At 43.9% G+C, this 26,902-nt stretch overlaps 1 protein-coding gene across 1 annotated transcript in view; it reads right to left on the bottom strand.

The window, feature by feature from the left end:
• Nucleotides 1-26,902, bottom strand: part of LOC122932846 (interferon-induced GTP-binding protein Mx2-like) — a 134,508-nt gene that overhangs the window by 24,781 nt on the left and 82,825 nt on the right. The window contains exons 11-15 of the mRNA XM_044287484.1: nucleotides 25,686-25,884; nucleotides 17,685-17,763; nucleotides 17,249-17,371; nucleotides 16,536-16,677; nucleotides 12,279-12,437 (exon numbers count right to left, since the gene is read on the bottom strand). Of these exons, the coding sequence (XP_044143419.1) occupies nucleotides 12,279-12,437; nucleotides 16,536-16,677; nucleotides 17,249-17,371; nucleotides 17,685-17,763; nucleotides 25,686-25,884 (702 nt within the window). The remainder of the gene's footprint in view (nucleotides 1-12,278; nucleotides 12,438-16,535; nucleotides 16,678-17,248; nucleotides 17,372-17,684; nucleotides 17,764-25,685; nucleotides 25,885-26,902) is intronic.

Raw genomic sequence — 26,902 nt, 5'->3', positions numbered from 1 at the left:
GCCAGGGGTACCCCAAGACCACCGAGTAGTGTGGAGACGAAATAACCTGGAGACAGACCGACTCTCTGTGAACGGCACCAATGGCCATCCCCACTGGAAGGGTCTCATGAGTCACGTGTGGCGGCAGAAGGGGTCTGCCGTCTATCGCCTCAAGAGCCAGTGGGGAACCTCGAGGCTGCAGAGGAATGGAATTGGCGGCAGCGAACACACTATCAATGAACAAACCACCAGCACCAGAGTCCACCAACGCCTGGGTCGTCACCGAGCCCCCGACCCAGGAGAGGACAACAGTAATCAGTGGTTTGTCAACACGGGAAACCGGGGACGAGGAGACTCCACCCAAGATCTGCCCCCGACAGGATCTCAGGTGCGAGCGTTTCCCGGACGGTTCGGGCATGCCAACCGAAAATGCCCACCGAGACCACAGTACATGCATCGGCCCTCGCGTCTCCGGAGTACCCTCTCCCCCTCGGACAGGCGAGCAAACCCCAGCTGCATGGGTTCACCCCCAGACAAGTCATCCCCAGGAGGCGTGGGAGGAGAGGGAGGCACGGGTGGGACAGCAAACGTAGGCGCCAATCTGTTAGAAGGCCTCCGCAGGCTCTCCTGAAAGGAAGGTCTCTCCCTGAGTCTGGTGTCAATCAAAATCAGGAAAGAAATAAGAGACTCGAGCTCCACAGGTAGGTCCTTAGCTGCAACCTCATCCTTCAAGGCATCCGAGAGACCATGAGAGAAAGCAGCGACCAGAGCCTCATTATTCCAGCCCACCTCTGCTGCCAGGGTACGAAACTCAATGGCGTATTCAGCTACGGATCGTGAACCCTGTCTGATGGACATAAGGAGCTTCGCAGCAGAGGCAGCACGAGCCGGCACATCGAATACCTTCCGAAGAGAAGCAACAAAACCGGAAAACTCGGCAACCACCGGATTGTTGTTCTCCCATAAAGGGCTGGCCCAGGCCAAGGCCTTGTCCGAGAGCAGCGAGATCAAGAAGCCCACCTTTGATCTCTCAGTAGGAAATGCATGTGGCAGCAACTCGAAGTAAATGCCCACCTGGTTAAGGAAACCTCGGCACTGAGTTGGCTCTCCCCCAAAGCGCTGTGGAAGGGGGGCAGAACCGGTCATACCCCGAAACACCGCAGGCGCAGCAACAGGTGTCGGGGTAGACTCTGGCGCAACAACCGGAGCGGCAGTAGGAGCGGGCCCAGGAGCGACAACCGACCCATCGGCAACGGAAGCTAAATGAGCCGTGCGTTCAAGCAGGGTTTGCAACGCCACAGCGAACCGACCCAACAGGTGATCCTGCTGATCAAGTCTGGCAACCAGCGTAGGTAGCGAGGATGGCCCTGTACCGTCAGAATTCATGGCTTGGTCCTAATGTCATGGAACCATGAACCAGACGTACAACAAGAGATGAGTGGAAATAAGAAGGCTTTATTGAAAATAAAGCTGTAAGGCAAAAGTCCAAACGGATGGCTAAACCGAAGCAGGGTCTTGTGAAACCAGAGATCAGGAACCAGAAGGGTAGTCAGATGAAGCCAGGATCAGGAACCAACAGGGTAGTCAGACGAAGCCAAGATCAGGAATCAGCGGGGTAGTCAGACGAGGCCAGGATCAGGAACCAGAAGCAGCAGCCGTCTTAGAAGCATGTGAGCACAGGAGGACCAAGCAGGGAACTGAAGCCACAGACCTCCTATATATATGAGCTAGGCATCCAGCTCCTCCCAGTGGGAAGGAGGAGCCGCAGGGTGGGAGGCTACAAGAAACCCAGAAACCAAGATGGCCGCCAGCACATGTCAAACGAAGGAGACCAGCAAGGAGGTAAGACCATGACAGCCGGATTCTTCTAACGCTAGTGTGAAAGTGCCCTTACTTGGGGGACTTAACGCTGAACTAGAACTCTTCGGTTTTCTGTAGAATTGGGGTGGGTGCCCTTCGCTGATGGGAAATCGGAGTCAGGCTGTTTTACCAGGACCCTCTGGTGTTCTACGCTGAGACAGGAGGGCGCCTACTCCCGTCTCAGACGCGTCCACCTCGAGGACAAACGGCAACCCAGGGTTGGGATGCGACAGAATCGGAGCCGACACAAAGGCGGACTTTAGAGCCTCAAAAGCTCGGATGGCCTCGGGCGGCCAGACCTGGGGATTACTGCCCTTCCTGGTCAGATCCGTGAGAGGCTTGGCTAGCATGGAAAAGTCTCTGATGAACTTCCGATAATAATTGGCGAAGCCCAAAAAGCGCTGCAGGGCACGAAGACCACTGGGCTGGGGCCACTGTAAGACAGCCGAAACCTTCTCAGGATCCATGGAGAACCCCTCAGCGGAAATGATGTAACCTAAGAAGGTTACCTGGGATCGGTGAAATTCGCATTTCTCAAGCTTACCGAACAGCTTGTTCTCTCGTAACCGTTGCAACACTCGTCTGACATCCTGAATGTGGGCCTCCATGGATTCAGAATATACCAAGATGTCATCCAAATAGACCACCACACACTGCTGCAACAGGTCACGGAAAACATCGTTGATGAATTCCTGGAAGACTGCGGGCGCATTGCACAACCCAAAGGGCATAACCAAGGATTCATAATGACCGGTCCTGGTGTTAAACGCGGTCTTCCACTCATCGCCCGCCTTGATCCTTACCAGGTTATATGCCGCCCTCAGGTCGAGTTTGGTAAAGACCGTGGCCCCTTTGAGGCGATCGAACAGCTCGGAAATCAAGGGTATCGGGTAAGCGTTCTTGATCGTGATGCGATTGAGACCCCTGTAATCGATGCAAGGCCTCAACTCACCGCCCTTCTTTTTCACAAAGAAAAATCCAGCCCCTGCCGGGGACGAGGATTTGCGAATGTGTCCGCGTGAAAGTGCCTCCCTCACGTACTCCTCCATGGCCTCATTCTCCGCTACCGACAGTGGATAGACTTTGCCACGAGGAGGAACGGCACCAGATTGTAACTCTATGGCACAATCGTATGGGCGGTGCGGAGGTAGGGCAACCGCACGCACCTTATCGAATACATCCCGGTACTCCTCGTATTCAGGAGGCAACAGAGAGTCCGAGGAAGTACACAGCAACTTGACAGGCCCATGGATGCAACTAGCCCCACACTGCGGTGACCACGAGAGGATCTCGGCCGATTTCCAATCGAAAGTCGGATTATGCTTCTGGAGCCAGGGGTACCCCAAGACCACCGAGTAGTGTGGAGACGAAATAACCTGGAGACAGACCGACTCTCTGTGAACGGCACCAATGGCCATCCCCACTGGAAGGGTCTCATGAGTCACGTGTGGCGGCAGAAAGGGTCTGCCGTCTATCGCCTCAAGAGCCAGTGGGGAACCTCGAGGCTGCAGAGGAATGGAATTGGCGGCAGCGAACACACTATCAATGAACAAACCACCAGCACCAGAGTCCACCAACGCCTGGGTCGTCACCGAGCCCCCGACCCAGGAGAGGACAACAGTAATCAGTGGTTTGTCAACACGGGAAACCGGGGACGAGGAGACTCCACCCAAGATCTGCCCCCGACAGGATCTCAGGTGCGAGCGTTTCCCGGACGGTTCGGGCATGCCAACCGAAAATGCCCACCGAGACCACAGTACATGCATCGGCCCTCGCGTCTCCGGAGTACCCTCTCCCCCTCGGACAGGCGAGCAAACCCCAGCTGCATGGGTTCACCCCCAGACAAGTCATCCCCAGGAGGCGTGGGAGGAGAGGGAGGCACGGGTGGGACAGCAAACGTAGGCGCCAATCTGTTAGAAGGCCTCCGCAGGCTCTCCTGAAAGGAAGGTCTCTCCCTGAGTCTGGTGTCAATCAAAATCAGGAAAGAAATAAGAGACTCGAGCTCCACAGGTAGGTCCTTAGCTGCAACCTCATCCTTCAAGGCATCCGAGAGACCATGAGAGAAAGCAGCGACCAGAGCCTCATTATTCCAGCCCACCTCTGCTGCCAGGGTACGAAACTCAATGGCGTATTCAGCTACGGATCGTGAACCCTGTCTGATGGACATAAGGAGCTTCGCAGCAGAGGCAGCACGAGCCGGCACATCGAATACCTTCCGAAGAGAAGCAACAAAACCGGAAAACTCGGCAACCACCGGATTGTTGTTCTCCCATAAAGGGCTGGCCCAGGCCAAGGCCTTGTCCGAGAGCAGCGAGATCAAGAAGCCCACCTTTGATCTCTCAGTAGGAAATGCATGTGGCAGCAACTCGAAGTAAATGCCCACCTGGTTAAGGAAACCTCGGCACTGAGTTGGCTCTCCCCCAAAGTGCTGTGGAAGGGGGGCAGAACCGGTCATACCCCGAAACACCGCAGGCGCAGCAACAGGTGTCGGGGTAGACTCTGGCGCAACAACCGGAGCGGCAGTAGGAGCGGGCCCAGGAGCGACAACCGACCCATCGGCAACGGAAGCTAAATGAGCCGTGCGTTCAAGCAGGGTTTGCAACGCCACAGCGAACCGACCCAACAGGTGATCCTGCTGATCAAGTCTGGCAACCAGCGTAGGTAGCGAGGATGGCCCTGTACCAGTCAGAATTCATGGCTTGGTCCTAATGTCATGGAACCATGAACCAGACGTACAACAAGAGATGAGTGGAAATAAGAAGGCTTTATTGAAAATAAAGCTGTAAGGCAAAAGTCCAAACGGATGGCTAAACCGAAGCAGGGTCTTGTGAAACCAGAGATCAGGAACCAGAAGGGTAGTCAGATGAAGCCAGGATCAGGAACCAACAGGGTAGTCAGACGAAGCCAGGATCAGGAATCAGCGGGGTAGTCAGACGAGGCCAGGATCAGGAACCAGAAGCAGCAGCCGTCTTAGAAGCATGTGAGCACAGGAGGACCAAGCAGGGAACTGAAGCCACAGACCTCCTATATATATGAGCTAGGCATCCAGCTCCTCCCAGTAAGGAGGAGCCGCAGGGTGGGAGGCTACAAGAAACCCAGAAACCAAGATGGCCGCCAGCACATGTCAAACGAAGGAGACCAGCAAGGAGGTAAGACCATGACAGCCGGATTCTTCTAACGCTAGTGTGAAAGTGCCCTTACTTGGGGGACTTAACGCTGAACTAGAACTCTTCGGTTTTCTGTAGAATTGGGGTGGGTGCCCTTCGCTGATGGGAAATCGGAGTCAGGCTGTTTTACCAGCACTCCGATCTCCCCTCGACGGGAGGCCCCCACTCCATACGTCTGAATATGCAATAACTTCTGATAAAAAACTTCTGATGAATATGTAGCTACAAGAAATAGTTTATCAATTTAATGTAGAAGTATAGAATAAGGAAAATAAGAAAAAGAAAAAAGAAAAATATACGAAAAAAATTATTCATTACGAATAATGGGATATACAGTATATAGGGGTTGAAAAACACAGATAAAATATGAATAGCCAGGCATGTATCTATATTGAACTATGCCTCTATGATTTTACTTGCATTTCACAATTTTAATTGTATTTATTTATTTTTTTCAGTTTTATGTATTTTCAATTATTATTATTTATTTTTTTTATATGTTAACTATATGTTATGAACATTGGGATAGGTGAATTATCACATACCCCCATTAAATGAAACTTTGAACTAGTTTGAACTAGGATATCCTCTGAAAAACAAAACCCACTTGTGAATATTGGTTACCCTACCAAGGAAATACGGTATATACTAGAAAAATAAGAACTAAAGTGGAGCGCACCACGGAGAACTTGGTCATAATCATATGAACTTAAAAAGCTTCCCAGCTATCTAAATGTGATCCGCTGCATCACGTGGGACGCCGATATTGAGCCGCCATACCACGTGAGTTACCCCGATCCAGCCAGCGGGACCGCAGCACAGACATGAAGAGAGGTGGAGGTAAGTGATAGCCTCACCACGTGGGACGTCACTATCCACCAACAGTGAGGACATGAACTTTATGACTACTGAATATATTATCAATGAGGGGATGCTAACAATCTAAAGGCGGAGGAAAGAAGTTGTGGACATAATACAAACGGCACTAATATTATTCAAACTTTCATCAACTAACAAAACTATATGTGCAAATAGCACATTGACACTATATGGCATATGTGAATACATATAGTATTATAATATACAAGAAGACAGCTGGACATAGCCAACTGCCATATTGCATATGTGACAACCCTATATAACGGCAGCAGTGATCTACACAGCCATATTGGATGTTGATGTAGAAAGGAGCATGTTGGCATTACTGATGTTATATCTGATGTGTTTTAGTATCTTGTTTTAATTGATTTTTATTTTTACTATATATATATATTTGAAGAAACTACTAATTAATTTTGGGGCAATAGTTTTGTCTTGCTTTTTAAGGAATGTATATTAAATAGTATCTAAGGATAATCAAGTCTCAGAGTTTATTCCAGGTGAAGAGTGCCTATCCATAACTATATAGAATTAAAGGGAACCTGTCACCAAGATTCACCGATAAACCAGGACCAAAGTCTTGTAGGGCCAGCTCGGCTGAATGTAATGATACCTTTAACTAAGTGATCCACTGCTTTATTTTGGGAAAGAGAACTTTTAATCCATATGCAAATAAGCAGATAGGTGCATCGAGGTTGGGGCCAAGCCACTCGGTGCACACTTGCTCCTCCTGCTTCCTCTCCCAGCCCATCCCTATCCTTCTTGATTGACAGGGTCAGGTTCTTGCAGAGGTGCACTTAACCTTTCTGCTGCCTCAGGCGATTTCCCAATGCAAATTTTGTAACCTAACCCCTTCCCTTCAGCCCATGGCTCCTCAGCTGACGCCCCTACCTGGTGCTGCCTGAGGTGATCGCCTCACCTTGCCTCATTGGTGGTGCACCCCTGGGTTCCTGCATAGTCATCTTGCCTGGCTCTTCAATCAAGGAGAGACAGGGTCTGGCAGAGGAATCCGGAGGAGCAAAGGTGCACAGACTGGTTTGGGCCCACCCTTGGTGCACTTAACTGCTCATTTTCATATGGATTAAAAGTCCTTTTTTTCTCCAGAATGAAACAACGTGTATCATTACATTCAGCAGAGCTAGGACTACAAGTAATTGGATTTGGGTCCGATTTGTCTGAATTAGGCGTCTGATTCGGACACAACTCGATCCTACCCAAACTGAACCTGCTTCAATCTCCCTTAAAACCTGTGAGCGACAGTCTGGAGTTACTAAGAAGTAAGCAACTGCTGTCCCTGGCCCTGATTTCACCATCTCCAGTTCTTACGACCACCACATGAACAACGGATGTCCTGCTGACGCTATTGCAACTGTATGATGGGAGCGGGGGATGAACGATTGCATGAATCCTACAAATTCCTCCTAAAAGCACCTCATGATCATTGTAACATAAAAATGACTTGCTATGTTGTTGACTGGCTCTCATCCCGGTGGTTTACTCATCCTAAGCGCTTCTCTGGATTGACTTGACTTTGCGTATCTAAAAAGAACACTATGCTACGAAGAACTTTCTTCTGCACATGCGTGGCCCAGGCAATGTCCGTCATCCTATACGGCCTCCTTCCATGGCTGTGCTCTCTCCAGCAGGTGCGATGCAGTGACATTGCCTGCTGGACTGAGTAGAAGAGTGCACGGCTGAGGATAATCCCCGGCCTGTCTTAATCTACTCATCCCAACGGGTGTGATTATATGACTGTATCGGGGACGGGATTGTTAAAATTTACTATGGAGTCCAACCTTTTCTATTTACGCCCTTGAGTTCAGGAGTGTACACTATACTGTCTTGTTATTAAAATCGATAGGTGAGAAGTAGAAAAATGTTAGAACCACCCCTTGAGAGTAAATACAGTGCCTTGAAAAAGTATTCATACCTCTTGAACTTTTCCACATTGTTTCACCCACAAACGTAGGCCTCCTGCACACGAACGTACGGCTTTTTCAGTATTTTGCGGTCCGGTTTTAACGGATCCTGCGTTCAGTTTTTTGTTTCTGTTGTGTTTCCGTTCCGTTTTGCTGTTCCATTTTTCCATTTGTGATCCGTTTTATGCGGATGGCAAATGGAAATGGAAGCATACAATAATGTTTAAACGTTAAGTACATAAAAAAATTGGGCTGGACATTAAATTTTCAATAGACTGTTCCGCAAAAACGGAACGGATATGGAAGACATACGGATGCATTCCATATGCATTCCGTTTTTTTTGCCCGACCAATTGACTTGAATGGAGCCACGGAACGTGATTTGCGGGCAATAATAGGACATGTTCATACGGAGTACCTTCCGTTTTTTGGCGGATCCATTGAAATGAATGGTTCCGTATACGGAACAAAAAATGTTCATGTGCAGGAGGCCTTAAATGTATCCGATTGGGCTTTTATGTGATAGACCAACACAATAGCAAGTATGTATGAAGTAAAAAGAAAATGATCCATGGTCTACAACATTTTTATTTAAAAAAATCTGGAAAGTGTGGCGTGCATTTGTATTCAGCCTCCCTTAGTCAATACTTTGTAGGACCACCTTTCCCTGCAATTACAGCTGCAAGTCTTTTGGGGTATGTCTACCAGCTTTGCACATGTAGAGGCTGCAATTTCGACACATAGTTCTTTGAAAAAAAGCTTCTTAACAGATTGTCAATGGGATTTAGGTCTGGACTGTGACTGGGCCATTCTAACACATGAAGATGCTTTGATCTAAACCTTTCCATTGTAGCTCTGGCTGTATGTTTAGGGTTGTTGTCTTGCTGGAAGGTGAACCTCTCAAGTATTTAGAGCCTCTAACAGGTTTTCCTCCAGTATTGCCTTGTATTTAGCTACATCCATCTTCCTATTAACTCTGATCAACTTTCCTGTGTCTGAATAAAAGCTTCCCCACTGCATGATGCTGCCACCACCATGTTTTATGGTGGGAATTGTGTGATCAGGGTGATGTGCAGTGTTAGTTTTCCATTAAACATAGCGTTTTTAGGCCAAAAGGTTCAACTTTGGTCTCATCTAACCAAAGACGCATAGGGAGTCTACTTTGGTAGTGAAACAATACTGTGAGTCCATATGACACGCAGAGGACAGGCATCTTTCTTAGAATCACTGCACACTTCACTTAATTGGGCAGTCACGGGGCCAAAACTGACCAAATAATTCAAGTATGAACTCAACCTTACAGGTCGATGTTAGTGCCAAGAAGAAGCGCACTCCTTTTACACCGTCAGTAGCTGATTCCACATAGATGTCTACAGAACCTGTTCTATTAAACGCGTATACAAGTAGAGCCCCCCGGACAGAGTCACTGATTAATTTGCCGTTCTTCTGATCCATCAGAACAATAACCCACAAAAAACTGATCCTGTCTGTGGAGCATCCGCCTTCACTCGGTCAGCATTTGCTCAATAATCTATCAGTATTGCTAATGCCAAAAAACAAAACAAGAGTGGATCTAAAACAGAGATGACACGTGAATGGAATATTTGCATGTCTTCTGTGTTTTGTACCCACTCCTGCTTTTGGCTTCCAAAACATAAGCCAATTCTGATGGGACCATACAGGCCTTAAAGCTGCTACACAGACAGGATCCGTTGAGTGTCTCATTTTTCCTTCCTTCTGACAGATCAGAAGAAAGGTCAAATAAATGATTATGTCAGCCAGGCCGAAAGGCAAAATAGTGGTCCAGTCATGAAGTGGGGAGCGTGGGAACAGCATGATAAATCCAGAGTGGACCTATGACATAGTGGTGAGGTGAAAGCAGCATGAGGAGACCACAGAGTGGCCCAATGACAGAGTCTGGAGGTGGAGGCAGCATCAGGAGGCCGCAGACTGGCATGATGACAAAAGATTGTGGAGGTGGAAGCAGCAGGAGGAGGCAACCGAGTGGCACAATGACCAAGTCTGGAGTTGGCAGCAGCATGAGGAGACCGCATAGTGGCCCAATGACAGAGTGTGGAGGTGGCAGTAGCAGCATCAGGAGGAGGCCACAGAGTGGCCCAATGGCAGAGTCTTGAGGTGGCGACAGCAGCAGTATCAGGAGGATACCACAGATTGGCAAGGTGACATAGTTTGGAGATGGAAGCAGCAGGATACCACAGAGTGGAAAGGTGACATAGTGTGGAGATGGCAGTAGCAGCATCATCAGGAGGATACTACAGAGTGGCAAAGTGACATAGTGTGGAGATGGCAGCAGTAGCAGCAGCAGCATCAGGATACCACATATGTTGACGCTGCATATGTTGACACAGGGCTGTGGTGCCAAAATTGGCACCCTGGCCACGCTTCACCTTCTGCCCACATATTATACATATGGCCATGTTAACCTCTGCCGGCGGCTTAACAAAAAACTGCCACACCGGCAAGTAGGTGATATTTCCCCCAACAGTCCGCATTGAATGACTGCTACCGCCGCTGCTTCTGTTAACCCCTACACCACTACTTCCCAGGCAGGTAGGCTGCTGCGAAGCAGGTGGTCTACCCCGGGCACGTTTGGCTCCCGATCTCCCACTGCTGCCACCCTGCTGACTCCCAGCCATGCTTTCAACACATATAACCGCTGACGTAAACTGAGAATATATTTTTCTTTTTGCACAGCAATAGGCCACTAAATGCTTTCAACACATATAACCCCGAGGTGAACTGAGAATATATTTTTCCTTTTGTACTGAAATAGGCCACTAAAAGCTTTCAACACAAATAACCACCGAAGTAAACTGAGAATATATTTTTATTTTTGTACTGAAATACAAAATAACACATTTAACTGCCAACGTGAAATGAGAATATATTTTTCTTTTTGTACTGAAATAGGCCACTAAACACTTTCACCACATATAACTGTAGAAGTGAAAAGTGTATATATTTTTCCTTTTTGTACTGAAATAGGCCACTAAACTCTTTCTGCACATATAACTGCAGAAGTGAAATGTGTATATATTTGATTTTTTTTCCATAGCTATAAGCCACAAAAGGCTTTTCAACATAGCACTTGCACCCCAATAACAAGAACAAATTGCTGGAATGCCAGAGCTGTATAATGGCTGTTTGGATCTCCAAATAATGTTTCCCTGCACTTGTAAATCGATTTTTTTTTCAGAAAGAGGTTTTCGGTATAACTCTCCCTAGCGACTGCAACGTCTGTCCTTGCACTCTGAAGGCTGGAAAATGTCTGAATCCAACATGGCTGCGGTAATTTATAGGGCTTACTAATAAGCCCCACTATGGGCCTCAATCGCAAGAACAAGTCTGCACTCAGGGAACAGTTATTTTAAAACACTTTTTTTTTTAGTGCTCACAGTTTTTTACACATTAATAAAAGTTATATTTTACCATTTGTCAATTGTCAATCTGGGTCAAGTTAGGTAATAAGCCCTAGTGGCTAATTGTATGTTATTTATATGGCTGTGACATCACCGGGCTGGCTGCTGATTAGCTGCATGCATGGCATTATGGGTCAGCCCGCCTTCCTAGAGTTCCTTGCCCCATGTCCTCACACTTATAGCCACCATTTTAGGAACAATTGCAATTCGTTACCATGAAGCGCGAGGAAATTCGCATTTGTTGCGAATAAAATTTTCCCTGAAATTCGGATCAAATTCCACTTTGTCTGGTTCAATTCGCTCATCTCTAGTCACATTAGATTTTACTTGGGGTATCAGAGTACAGGGAGATGAATACAATCGCACACTTTTCATATATATATTTATGAAATTTTTTGAAAACAATGTATCTTTTTTTCACTTGCTTTGTTTTGGTCTATCACAGTGATGGCTAACCACCGACCATATAGGCGGTGCAGAGGTAGCAGTAGCTACCAGGCCCAGGAGCCTGAGGGGCCCGAAGACCCTATGTACCACATAAGAAGACACTGGTATTATAGAAAGCGCAAGAATTTGGTATGGGGGGTGCCCTTTACATTTTTGCTTCAGGCAGCACAAATGCTATATGCTTCCCTGCCCCTGGCCACAAAGCACTGAGGGAAGGGGGGCCCAAGCTAAACTCTTGCACCAGGGCCCATGAGCCTTTAGCTACGCCCCTGCCCCTGCCCTCCAGCTGTGGTGAAACTACGACTCCCAGCATGCTCCATTCATTTCTATGAAGTTCTGAGAATAGCCAAGTGGAGGATCTTAGGAGTTATAGCTTTACCACAGCTGGAATGCCGGAGCTTAGTCTATCACATAAAATCCCAATAAAATACATTTAAGTTTGTGGGTGTAGCATGAAAAAATGTGAAAAAATTTAAGGCGTATAAATACTTTTTCACGGCACTGTATATCCATCTTTTATAGGTAAAGGGGGAAATAACTATCATCTCAACCTACAACGATGCCCTACTTATCGGAACCATCCTTACCAGTGACCGATCGTAACAGACAGACAGCCGGCTCCTGAAATGTCATTATATGTTTCCTTAAAATGCTCTCGAATTTCCTGTAGTTGATGAATCCCATGAGCTCGCGGCCCCGATACTGGTTCTCGTCTCCTCTTTTTCCATTTTTTAATTCTTTTACAACTAAAACATTAAGATTTGTATTATTCCTAGAAATATCAGACACTTATTGAGATTTCAGTCTCATTTTATAACACATCTTCACACGGGATGAGTGACTGGTGGAGGGGGTGCTGTCTGTGAGGCCTTTGTTCTAAATTTCAACTAGGGAGAAGTGATGATGTAAAAGGGCAGCCGATGTCATTGGACAGGGTTTACAAGCAAGATCCAGAGCACTTGCCAGGACTAGGACCACCCCAGGGTCACTTGCCGCCTAATTTGAATAACAGATTAACGTTCATTTTCATGGCAATAATTAAGCTGAGATCCCCCACAAAGGTATGTGTTTACAGGTATGTGAGGCCCCTAACAAGCACTGGGATCCGTTTGGTAGGTACTGTAAAATTCACCTGACAGAATCCCTCTACATAATAAATTTCTGACTGCTTTAGCCACCACTAGGGGGAGCACTCTACATATAATTTTATCCCATTGAAATCATTGAGGGCAATATAAATGCTTTTGGCTCATAGAAACATAGAAACATAGAAACATAGAATGTGTCGGCAGATAAGAACCATTTGGCCCATCTAGTCTGCCCAATATATCTGAATCCTATGAATAGTCCCTGGCCCTATCTTATATGAAGGATAGCCTTATGCCTATCCCATGCATGCTTAAACTCCTTCACTGTATTTGCAGCTACCACTTCTGCAGGAAGGCTATTCCATGCATCCACTACTCTCTCAGTAAAGTAATACTTCCTGATATTACTTTTAAACCTTTGCCCCTCTAATTTAAAACTGTGTCCTCTTGTGGTAGTTTTTCTTCTTTTAAATATTCTCTCCTCCTTTACCGAGTTGATTCCCTTTATGTATTTAAAAGTTTCTATCATATCCCCTCTGTCTCTTCTTTCTTCCAAGCTATACATATTAAGGTCTTTTAACCTTTCCTGGTAAGTTTTATCCTGCAATCCATGGACCAGTTTAGTAGCTCTTCTCTGAACTCTCTCTAGAGTATCTATATCCTTCTGGAGATATGGCCTCCAGTACTGCGCACAATACTCCAAGTGAGGTCTCACTAGTGATCTGTACAGCGGCATAAGCACCTCCCTCTTTCTACTGCTTATACCTCTCCCTATACATCCAAGCATTCTGCTGGCATTTCGTGCTGCTTTATTACATTGTCTTCCCACCTTTAAGTCTTCTGAAATAATTACTCCTAAATCCCTTTCCTCAGATACTGAGGTCAGGACTGTGTCAAATATTCTATATTCTGCCCTTGGGTTTTTACGCCCCAGGTGCATTATCTTGCACTTATCCACATTAAATTTCAGTTGCCAGAGTTCTGACCATTCTTCTAGTTTTCCTAAATCCTTTTCCATTTGGCGTTTCCCTCCAGGAACATCAACCCTGTTACATATCTTTGTGTCATCAGCAAAAAGACAAACCTTACCATCGAGGCCTTTTGCAATATCACTTATGAAGATATTAAACAAAATTGGTCCCAGTACAGATCCCTGTGGAATCCCACTGGTAACATGACCTTGTTTTGAATGTTCTCCATTGACTACAACCCTCTGTTGTCTGTCACTCAGCCACTGCCTAATCCACTCAACAATATGGGAGTCCATGCTCAATGACTGCAGTTTATTGATAAGTCTTCTGTGTGGGACAGTGTCAAAAGCCTTACTAAAATCTAGATATGCGATGTCTACTGCACCTCCACCGTCTATTATTTTAGTCACCCAGTCAAAAAAATCTATAAGATTTGTTTGACATGATCTCCCTGAAGTAAACCCATGCTGTTTTTCATCTTGCAATCCATGGGATTTTAGATGTTCCACAATCCTATCCTTTAATAGGGTTTCCATTAATTTGCCTACTATTGATGTCAGACTCACTGGTCTATAGTTGCTCGATTCCTCCCTACTACCTTTCTTGTGAATGGGCACGACATTTGCCAATTTCCAATCTTCCGGGACGACTCCTGTTACTAATGATTGGTTAAATAAATCTGTTAACGGTTTTGCCAGCTCACCACTAAGCTCTTTTAATAATTTTGGGTGTATCTCATCAGGCCCCTGTGACTTATTTGTCTTCACTTTAGACAGCAAACTTAGAACATCTTCCTCTGTAAAGACACATGCATCAAACGATTTAATAGTCATCCTTTCTAGTGGAGGTCCTTCTCCTTCTTTTTCTTTTGTAAAAACTGAACAGAAGTATTCATTAAGGCAGTCGGCTAGCCCTTTATTCTCTTCTACATACCTTCCGTCCTTTATTTTTAATTTAGTTATTCCTTGTTTTAATTTCCTTTTTTCATTTATATATCTGAAGAATGTCTTATCCCCTTTTTTCATAGACTGAGCTAGTTTTTCTTCTGCCTGAGCTTTAGAAGTTCTTATAACTTGCTTGGCCTCTTTCTGCCTAATCTTGTAGATTTCCTTATCTTCATTGCTGTGGGTTTTTTTATAATTACAAAATGCTAGCTTTTTATTTTTAATGATTTGGGCCACTTCTGCTGAGTACCACAGTGGTCTCTTCCTTTTTTTGCTTTTACTGACAAGTCTAATGCAATTTTCTGTTGCCTTCAATAATGCACCTTTTAAGTAGTCCCATTTCTCCTGGACTCCATGTAATCCGTTCCAGTCGGATAAGGACTCATTTATGACCAATTTCATTTTTGAAAAGTCTGTTTTTCTAAAATCTAAAACTTTTGTTTTTGTGTGGTGGGACTCTTTCACAGTTCTTATATTAAACCACACTGACTGGTGATCACTAGATCCCAAGGTTTCGCCTACAATGACATCATATACCGAATCCCCATTTGTGAATATCAAATCCAAAATGGCCTCCCTCCGGGTTGGCTCCTCAACCATTTGTTGTAGGGATAAACCCAGTAGGGAATTTAGAATATCTGTACTCCTGGTAGAACTTGCTATTTTGGTTTTCCAGTTTATATCTGGAAGATTGAAATCTCCCATAATGATAACTTCTCCTTTCATTGTCATTTTAGCTATTTCTTCAACTAGTAGATCATCTAGTTCTTTAACTTGATCAGGTGGTCTATATATCACACCTACACGAGTTACTGCATGATTAGCAAACTGCAACATAACCCAAACTGACTCTATGTTGGCCTCACCAACTTGTATTAGGTTAGATTTAATGCTATCTTTCACATACAGGGCCACTCCTCCTCCTTTCTTGCCTTCTCTGTCTCTTCTGTATAAAGAGTACCCTGGTATGGTTATGTCCCAGTCATTTCTTTCATTAAACCATGTCTCCGTAACAGCCACTAAATCTACATTCTCAGATGCCATTATTGACCCAAGTTCATTGATTTTTTTACCTAAACTGCGAGCATTTGTAGAGAGGACTCGGAGCTTATCATTTCTTACCCTCTGTGCTTCTGACCTGTTCTGGCATTGTTTCGGGGGCAATTGGACTCTTTTATTTTCACTCTTTTGCCCCCCCTTCCTAGTTTAAATACTCTTTTGCAAATTCTTGGAGTTGTTCACTAAGTACATTTGTTCCTTTGAGAGAAAGATGCAAACCATCTTTTTTGTACAGTTCCTTTCTATTCCAAGTAGAGCTATTTTGAGAAACAAAGCCAAATCCTTGCTCTTGACACCATTTACCAAGCCATATGTTGAACTCCTTTATGCGCCTCTGCCTATCATTCTGAACATTATGTACAGGCAGAACTTCAGAAAATGAAATGGTGGATGCAAAATCCTGTACGTCATTACCAAGTGTGATAAAAGATTTTTTCACCTCTGACACTTCATTGCAAGCCAGGTCATTTGTCCCTAGATGGACAAGAACATCCACGTCTCCTTCCTGCTTTGCTTGCTTAACAATATTAATAATACGTCTTCTATCTCTTCTAGCAGTAGCCCCAGGGAGACATCTCACAAAACCATTTTATTTAAGCTCCACACTTCTTATGATTGAATCACCCAGCAACAGCTGCTTCCTTTGAGGCTCCCCCTAGTGGTGGCTACTAGCAGTCATAGGCTAAACAGACCTCTCCTACTTTGACACAACTACCATTTGTTACAATGTGTCAGTCTTTGGTTGCACTCCCGACACGGTTTATCTTATGTCTTGTACTTACATCCTGCACATGAATCCTGCATAGACTTTTCCCAGATGTTAAAAAGTCTTCTCAAATTTAAGTAAAGATTCAATTCTTGGCTGCTTCCTTCCTCATCTCCATCTATGACTTTGCCGATTCCTTCTGTAAATGCTTGGATTTTCTGATGGGAGGAAACAAAAGATGCATGTTAAAAAATTAGATCAGTAAATCCCAAACTGGGGTCCTAGACAGGGTCTCTTGCCTGTGGGTGTTTGCCATTTGGCAGGTTTTAATCCTGAATTTCCCCCCAAAAAGTTTGAATTCCAACAAAAACTATTTTTTGTGATTGGTTTGGGGAATTTTGGGGCTTGGTTAGGGTACTATTTCTCCTTATGGATGCGATCAAGCATGATATGTCTTAGGAGACTAGAGAGTGATATGTAAAAAATATATTTAGGGTAATTGGAGCAGATTTAATTTTTACCTGGATCAAAACTGTTTTAAAAAAAGTGGGCGAATCAGACCCAAAACTAATTTCAGATAGAAGGATATGAGATAGATAGATAGATAGATAGATAAATAGATAGATATGAGATAGATAGAATACAGGCTAGATGATAATCTAAAACTGCGTTCAACACTTATGCTAGTTGCTTTTGGAAACAGTCAACAATCATGTCAACTTACACATCCCTTCATCAGTTTCAAGACAACTCAGCTGATAGAAATCATGCATATCCTGCAATACTTACAGTTAATAAATAGTGAATCTGTTCTTCCTTTGTGTCAGGGACCCCTCTGCCAATCTGGTTCAGGTGATTTTCTGCTTCCCGTAGTTTGCTTTTTACCTGATAATCTATACCAGGTAACGTTCTCTATTGTGGAGAACAAAAAATATAAGTGAGAAGATGAGTCTGTGTCCTAGGAGTCTTTCTTATTAGCCTCAGACCAGACCTGGCAGTAAGGCAACTGGCTGCAGCAGTAGCCCTCCCTCAAAGTCCCTTAGTCACCATTGTGCTCTGGTATCTTTACAAGACAGAAAATCCTGCACGCTAACAAGCAACAGGGCAAGTTTTTCTAGTTTTTTTAAATTTTTTATTCTAGATTAAGTTTTCCTGTGGAAAGAAAAAACAGATCTTGCCTATCCAGATAATTATTTAGTCCTAATTATTACACACTGTTACTTACAGCAATTTGATTCACAAGTTCTTTGGAGAGTTTTTCAGCCAGGCAGGGGATGGTAGCATTTCCTTTTCTCAAAAAAGCACTAAAAGTTAACAAAATATAAATTTTTAAGAATGTTTATAGTTTTTTTTCCCCATGTCACTATGTATATTTTTAAAAAGTCCCTGCAGGTTTTTCACAGACCAATAAGCCTAATAATAATGAGAATAACTGAGACTTCCTGTTCCAGCAGACATATCATTATCATCACAGGCAGGATTCCAATGACAATTAATATATATATATATATATATATATATATATAAAAAGCACCGGATCGAGCTTTCACAATAGGTGATAGTCACATCTTATATACTCCTCCTCCATACATAACGACCTCTGCATAAACTCACAGTCCATAGCCAATGAGTCCTGATATTCATGAGGCACATTACACAATTAGGTCCACCTATCAATAGATATATTTAGTTACCTGACAGCAACCACGCCGCCCATGGATAGATGTTATATCACATAGCGACGTGGCTGGGTATCTTTACATCTCTTTAGAAAAAGAAGATAAACAAATAAACAATAAAAGGGGATCACTGTGCGCGCAAGTAAATCATAGCCCGCAACTAGAGATGAAGGCATGGATGAAGCTACGACATATACAGTTGGATGCACCAATATTACGGCATGAACAGAGTTAAATATATCAGGGTCATAGGCAAATGTCGAGTCACAGAAAATAATGCACTATAATAATAGATGCAAGCATAACATATGGACTAAGCCCTCACTCTATTGATAGAATCTGAGACACTTGGTCAATACATTTTGATCAAAACACATCTAAGACCACCTACCAAGCGCCAAGCAACAAGAACTATATACACCAAAAGTCACTCAGATAAGGAGGTCTCTTATGAAATGGGTATGTACCCGTCAATCACCTAATTACATGGCCCCAGATCCACTATTATATAAAACAAGTATATGATATAAATTAATTTAATCCATTAGGTTTGATGGTCTGAAGCCTAAACGTCCATTCTGCCTCTTTGCACAGCAGGAGGTTATCAATGTCCCCCCCTCTTGGGGACGGCTTCACGTGCTCCATCCCCTGAAAGCTGATGCAATTATGCATTCCTGCATGATATTTTAGCACGTGTTGTGCTATCGGGGGATCATCCTGCTTACTGATGTTAGATAGGTGCTCCCCTATCCGTCTCCTAAACTCCCTCTTGGTTTTGCCTACATATTGCTTTTGACAGATACATGTGGCTACATACACAATGCCTAAAGCTTTGCAATTAATAAAGGATATAATACTGTAGCTGCGTCCTGTCATAGAGCTGGTTACTTTATTGCTAGTGTTACCACACTTGAACGTGTCACACGTTTTTTTAGGGAGCTAGTGTTCCTTGGCGGGGGTCTTGAACACACTATGGACAAGTCTGTCCCTCAAATTGCCACCTCTCCAGTAGGTGATCGAAGGATAATCACCCACCAGGTCTCCTACATCCGGGTCTGATTTCAGGATTCCCCAGGAATCCTGAAGAATCTCAGGTACCTCTTTGTGTGCCAGGTCAAATGTCCCAATGATCCATATTTTCTCATCCCCAATCTCTTGTTTCTTGGGATGTAGCAAACTATCTCTATTGCAGCCTGCCACGCGTTGGTATGCTTTCTTAAGGGAAGACAAAAGATAGCCTCTTATCATGAACCTACTTTGAAGGTCATTTGTCACCACCTTAAAGTCTGCCCATTCTGAACAATTCTGTCGGTCCTTGGGGATGCCCCGTTTAAGTGGGGTAGGGTGTCCACTGTCCCATTGCAATAGGGAGTTGGTGGCTGTGGATTTGCGGAACATCTTGGTGACTATTTTTATCGACTGTGAATACTGATGAAGAGGTCCAGAAATGTGAGATGGGTATCACTGATTTCATATGTGAAATCATTCACATTCAACAAGGAGACAAACCCCTTGAATTCGATGCTCGTGCCTCTCCAGAGGATGAATACATGTTCAATGAACCTCATCCATAACAAAATGGATGAGGTCCACCGGTCCAAGACTTCCTCAAACACAATTTCCTTCTCCCACCAGCCCAGGTACAGGTTGGAATAAGTCGAGGCACATGGCCTCCCCATCGCCACCCCCCTGAGCTGGTGGTAGATGTCATGATCAAAGGAGAATATATTGTGCCTCAGGATAAATTGTAGTAGCTCCGCCACAAACTCATTATGCATCGAAAGATGTGTTCCTCTTTCCGCCAAGAGCACTCTCCACACCTCACATCCTTTCTCATGCGGGATCGATCTGTAGAGAGCCTCAACTTCTAGGATCGCTAAGTGCGTGTCCTCTTCACTGTATACATTATCGAGTCGCCTTAACACGTCCTTTGAGTCTCTTACATAGGACGGCAAACTAACCACAAATGGTCCTAAAATCCTGTCCATGTAAATGCTGATCATTTCTGTCAGGCGGCCAATCCCCGATACAATTGGTCTCCCTTTCAAAGAGGAAACCCCCTTGTGGATCTTTGGTAGACTGTAAAAGGATGGTAGCACCGGATATTGTAGTCGGCATAAATGCATATTCTGCCTTATTGATCAAGCGCTGCTGCCTAGCCTCATCCAAAATCTGTGCCAACCCCTTTTTGAAGACATCAGTGGGATGGTTATCTACTCTTCTATAGCATGTTTTGTCCTTTATCGAAGGGTTTGATAACAATAGTCTGATCACTTTGTAGGGCATTCAGAGCCTCAAACTCATTCTGGGTCAGATTTGATATCTTCGAGCCACTCAGATCCAAAGATCTGAGCATTTCAGTAATCACTATCCAAAAAGCATGAGGTGAGTAGTCACGAATAGGAGGGTTCTTTTCTTCAGGGTAATCGTAAATCTGTGAAGGGTCCAGCTCCTATGTCCCATTCCCCCTCTTCCATCAGACCGGCTAACAGTTTAAGCATCTGGCAGTTCTTCCTGCTGAATACCCAGCTTTAAACCCTGGTCCTTATTGTGTGTCAAAAATAATTTACTCCATTTCAGCCTCCTGATGAATAGATTTATGTCTTTTACCCAACCAAACAGGTTATATTTACAATCTGGGACATAGGATAAACCCTTTCTCAACAACCCCATTTCCATGTTTCCGTCAGAGACCGTTTCGACAGACCGTTGATACTCATCTGTAGTAACCGAATGTTTTACGTTTCTTTCCTGTTCCTATTCAGACAGTGGCTGAACTGACCCTAAATAACCTCCTCTATGCCCCCTTTCTGATCTACCACTGTCCTGCTTGCGGCCTCTACCCCTATTTCTCCCTCTTGCACTATCACTAGTGCTTATGTTGGTATCGGGGTCAGTTTCGGATTTGGAAGAGGACTGATCTGTTTCACTTTCAGGATTAGTTTTTGCTCTTGTTTTAATAAAATCAAAGATCTTGCCCTCTCTGAAATCCTTAGTATCTCTGATGAATTGATAGTGCTTCCTTTCCTTCAGAAAGCTGGTGAACCTTTCCGTGATTTGTTTAACTTGTCTTGAAGAAGTGGCACCTTCATTCGTGAATACGCTCCTATCTTGGGAGCAGTATTCATGTGCATTGTTGCCCCACCTATCTAATAGGCGACCTTTATTTGAGGTGGTACATATAGTTGTGTGTCCTCCTCCTCCCACCGGTTGCTGTTGCACATGGAGGTAATTAGGAGCAACACACTATATGTGCGGGGTCTGCGCTCCTGAACATAGATGCATAACGGCATAGGCAGGTTTAGCGTAGGACCCCCTGACCACTGAGGAAGGGGACAGCGTCTCCCCGAAACGTGTTTGGTGAGCATCTGGGCAATACCCCAGACTAAAGACCCCGAATCCTATTTTGGAGAAAAAGTGCACTTTTACAAAGAGAAAGATTTCCTGGATACGCATCGGAAAAGAGTGGCTACGTCATCCCGCTAGCACTCAGAAACAAGCGACTGCATACCTCACGTAGGAACATCACGTGAGAAGCAGCAGTGAAAAGACACGAGGGACGCGAACACCGCAGCCGGGAGGCCGGCATATCGAGCGACCTAAAAAGACCACCTACCAGTCCCATTGAGCAGAGCGCAGGCGGAGGTAAGCCCACACCTGTGGGGAAACTTATAATCCTCTCACTGAAGTGACACTTACCATAGTGATCACCGCCGTTACCATATAAGGAAAAGAACAGAGCCGCACTATATAGCGGATTAATCAATAGCCTTCTACGTAAAGAAAACATTTCTGCCGGTAACCACAAACAGCGGACAATTTGTTTGAACAGTGTCAGCTGTGGAAATTGCTACACTGTTTTCCTGAAAAGTTGCTGTGCAGGAACTATTGATTCATCTTAAACACTGACTATTAAACGTTGTCTTGTAACATCAAGGATAAAGACACACTATCATATTGAAAAGTTGCTATACCTTTCAAACACCAATATATTGAAAGCTCCGAACTTTGTGCATCTGAGATTTCCTAATATGTGGGATTTTTGAAGCTGGAATAATACATGGAAATGAAACTGTTGTTTTAGAGAATACCATATGGGTTTGCAGTAACCGGTGGCACCATTGGTTATTGGTTATAACAACTAGAACCATTGGATTCTGTGAGCGGCTGGTGCCTGCGGTTCCTGCAATATAATTTTTATAATTTTCATTTTCTTGTGATTTAATAAGTTTTTAGATTTGAATAGTGTATTCATCGCATTTTATTGACATTTTATTTGTGACAGGTAAAGAAAATTATAATTCACATTTTTATTTAATTTTACTCAATAAACCATGTTATTCCTTATATGAGTGCCAGTCCAACCTATTTTTTCTATTTACATTTTGCTTTGAGGGGTGTCTCAATTTTTGGACTAGAGCACCTGCCCTGAGGGGACAGAGGTGAGCGGACCCTATTTTTGATTTATTAGCGTAGGACCCGCCTGAACTGAGACCACCTTGTTGCTTGGTAGGTGGGCTTAGATGTGTTTTGATCAAAATGTATTGACCAAGTGTCTCAGATTCTATCAATAGAGTGAGGGCTTAGTCCATATGTTATGCTTGCATCTATTATTATAGTGCATTATTTTCTGTGACTGGACATTTGCCTAGGACCCTGATATATTAACTCTGTTCATGCTGTAACATTGGTGTATCCAACTGTATATGTCGTAGCTTCATCCATGCTTTCATCTCTAGTTGCGGGCTATGATTTACTTGCGCGCACAGTGATCCCCTTTTATTGTTTATTTGTTTATCTCGTTTTTGTAAAGGGATGTAAAGATACCCAGCCATGTCGCTATGTGATATAACATCTATCCATGGGCGGCGTGGTTGCTGTCAGGTAACTAAATATATCTATTGATAGGTGGACCTAATTGTGTAATGTGCCTCATGAATATCAGGACTCATTGGCTATGGACTGTGAGTTTATGCAGAGGTCGTTATGTAGGGAGGAGGAGTATATAAGATATATATATTGATAGGTGGACGTAGTTGTGTAATGTACTATGTCTCCCAGGAGGACATATAGTAGCCGCCTTGAGATCACCAGATAATAAGGTATCCTTTCTTACCCTCTGGGATTTTGCGATGAATGAACACAACGGGGGGAGGAGTACTTTGATATGCCTCCCTGTCCATTGGATGATCCGCTGTGAGGCTCCACCCAGAGGGAGTGGTTATCTGTACATAAGGAGAGGTATGCGGCGGCCGTACTACGGCCCTCACAGTGCCGGTGGCTACGTGTAGCTGCACGCACCAAATCAGAGGCGTGCAGCACCTAATCAATTTGCTACTTTGTTTTGCTTCTGCTCTTGCTCCTGATGAAATACTGGCTGTGTCCAGCAGGGAAACGCGTCGAGCAGAGTGCTAGATAGGAAACGAGTCTTCAATGTAGCCTGTAATATGTGCTGAGGGGAATGCAGTAGGGACTCATTACGGGGCAGCACTAGGTTATAGGTAGCAAGCTAATATTGCCGCTGATTCAAGTGAGCAAAGGTATAGGCTCAGGTGATCACAGCTTAAGGCCTCTTTCCCACGAACGTGTGCGCCCCATTGCCGTATTGTGGACCGCATTTGCGCATCCGCAATACACGGGCGCCGTTCCGTGGGCATTCCGCATCACGGATGCGGACCCATTCACTTCAATGGGTCTGCAAATCCTGAGTTGCGGAATGGAAGCACAGAGCGGAACCCTATGGAAGCACTACGGAGTGCTTCCGTAGGGGTTTCGTCCCGTACTTCCGTTCCGCAAGAAGATAGAACATGTCCTATCTTTTTGCGGAATGTCCGGATCGCGTGAATGGGTCCGCTATCCGCTGCGGCTGCCCCACGGACTGTGCTCGTGCATTGCAGCCCGTATTTTGCGGGCCGCAGCACAACCACTGGGCGCGCACGCCCGTGGTAAAGAGGCCTAACTAGTATTGGCAGTTCAGCTACACTGGGTCCTGGTGCGCCAGTGTATCTCTACCCCCAGAGAGGTGGGGACCACAAGAACCACCCTACTAAACAACACTCCATGCTGTTTTGGTGGGATTGAGGATCAGTGGACATTGTGGAGGCCCCCCAACCCCCACGCCCATAGTAATATAATTATAAGAGGCAGATATCCATTTCATATTGATGTTTTAAATTGAGGACCCTAATAAAGTTTTTTCTATTTTAGCTCTATCAATCAATAAAGTTGATAGTTCTATAGTCGCAAACTTCTACACAATTTACTAAATTAACTGCCCTAAATAATGGCAATAAAAACTGTCGATAGATTCCCTTTAAAGTGTTTTCTTTATTAGGCACATATTTACAATAAACAGGCTTTTTTGTCTATACTCTTTCCACAAAAAAAAAACTAGAAATATTGCAGTTTCACAGTGGTTATTAGATCGATCACAGTAAACTGATATTTCTTGTAATCTGCGGCTCACTTTTCAGTTTTACTGTATAGACTGGGAAAGGGTCAGCAGGCTGATCTCATCTTAATCTTATTACGCACATATTTAAAATAAACTGTTCTTTTGGTCTATAGTCTATTCACAAAAAATATAGAAATATTGCAGTTTCACATTGATCTAATAACAATCGCCAAAACTGATATTTCATGTAATCTATGGCTCACTTTTCAGTTTTACTGTATAGATTGAGAAACAGTGAGCAGAGTCATCTCATCTTATTAGGCACATATTTAATATAAAAGAACATATTTAAAATAAAAAGTGCTTTTTTTGTATAGTTTTTCCACATAAAAAATCCAGAAACATTGTAGTTTTACTGTGATTATTAGATCAATCACAATAAGCTGATATATCATGCTATCTATGGCTCACTTGTCAGTGAAGACTATAAATAAATGGACAGTAACATTTTGAGGAGGAGTCATTTTTCTGGGGCATAGGATCTCAAAACCACAGCAAAACACATTTGACTGTATTAATTCAGAACATATCTGGTTGTATTATATAAAAAATGAAGAAACCATTAAACCACTAAAAGTCAATGGGCGCCGGAGCAGTTTTTTGTGGTTTTTGGTGCCGCATCCGGCATGTTCAGTTTCCTATGCCACACACAAAAACGCTGCTTGCAGTGATTTTGTGTCCAGCATGGGAACACAACAAACCAGAACCGAATGCATTCTGGTGCACTCCATTCCGATTTGTTCAGTTTTGTCCCCATTGACAATGAATGTGGACAAAACTGAAGCATTGTGCTGCGGTTTTTGAGATCCTGTGCTGGATCTCGAAACCAGACAGCGTAACGCGGATATGAAAGTAGCCTTAATAAGCCATAGAGGAAAGCAGATACAAACAGTGTCACTTTCTATGAAAGACCTAGGCATGATCACAACTAATCACTGGAGGTCCCAGCAGCAGGACATATTGTGAACATGTTATCATCATGGTTTCATTTTAACAAAAACAGGAGAACCGATTTTATGCTCGAGGAACATGATTCCATGAGGAACGTCCTGAAATAATCTGAGCCTGTAGAATAGAGAAAACGCTACTTTACCTGTAGTGTTCATGCTGTTCAAAGAAGACCTTCTCATTAAATAAGGCATTTTTCAGATTGACATTATTCTGAATCTCCATCTGGCTGCGGCATTTCACAAGCACATAACCTTTTATGAGGCTGTACACACAGTTTTGTGCGACTTTTACAACATCACCTTCTGCTCCTTTGTCAACCAAGTCTGGTTTTGTTAGGACTCCTGCATGAAAATTAGGATTTTTTGGGGGAGACAAAGCAAAAAGTTCATTAGGACAGATGAGCTAATTTCTCAAAATTAATTTTGGGTTCGATTCTGACTAATCGGTTAAAAATTGTTTTTATTCAGGTCTGAATAAATTTTACCGAAACAAAAGGTGTCATAAAACTCTTTTTTTTCTTGTCTGTTGTTTAGTTTTTTTTTTAGTTTTTTTTTCTCTTCCACTTCCCTCCCTTAAAAATACATTGCTCTGTCGCATTTATGTTTTTTAAAATTAAAAAAACATTCTAAAAATTGCCCCATATTGGGAGTAGATGCCTGTAATTTTTTGGAATGCACTTGTCATTGTTTAAACACAATCGTTTAAATGGTTGAAAAATTGCAACAGGTTTTTAGGAAGCATAAAAAGGAGCCATTAGTCCTCCCCTGGCTGCGACCTCACAATAACTACAATTGACACAACTAAAATATGCTTAATTGTGCACTGATTATATAGTAGAAAACTTGCAAAAGTTTTTAAGAAATAAAATGGTGCAATTGTGTATCATATGCATCAAAATATTTGTTGCTGGTGGTGATGGAAATATGCCTATGAAACACTTATGAAATATAGAAGCTTTGTAACAGGTTTTTGGACAAAAAAAAGGCTGTCTCTTGTACAGAAAAAAGAGTGCTTTCTCTTTAAAGGCTCATATGTCTTGTCTTGTGCAGTCCTGACTGTAAGATACACGGTACCGCAGCAAGGAACCTGACAGCCCAATACAATGGGTTCCATCAGACACCACTGATGATGGATATGTCTTTTGTGTGTGTGTATGTTTTTGCTCCTCTGATGAAACTGAAAATGTAAAAATCTACAGATATCTGAACAGAGCTTAAAGGGAACCTGTCACCAGTTTTATAGTGTCCTAACTAAGGGCAACATAAATAAGTGACTGATTCTCTTAGCAAAATGCTGGGTCACTTTCTTTCTCTTACCCAGTCAATCTGCCAACATCTTGTATTGAAAAGCTCCAGCTGA

The sequence above is a fragment of the Bufo gargarizans genome, chromosome 3 (assembly GCF_014858855.1).
Source record: "Bufo gargarizans isolate SCDJY-AF-19 chromosome 3, ASM1485885v1, whole genome shotgun sequence".
Lineage (NCBI taxonomy): Eukaryota > Metazoa > Chordata > Amphibia > Anura > Bufonidae > Bufo > Bufo gargarizans.
Note: the sequence above shows the minus strand (reverse complement) of the source record. Positions and strands in the feature narration are given on the sequence as shown.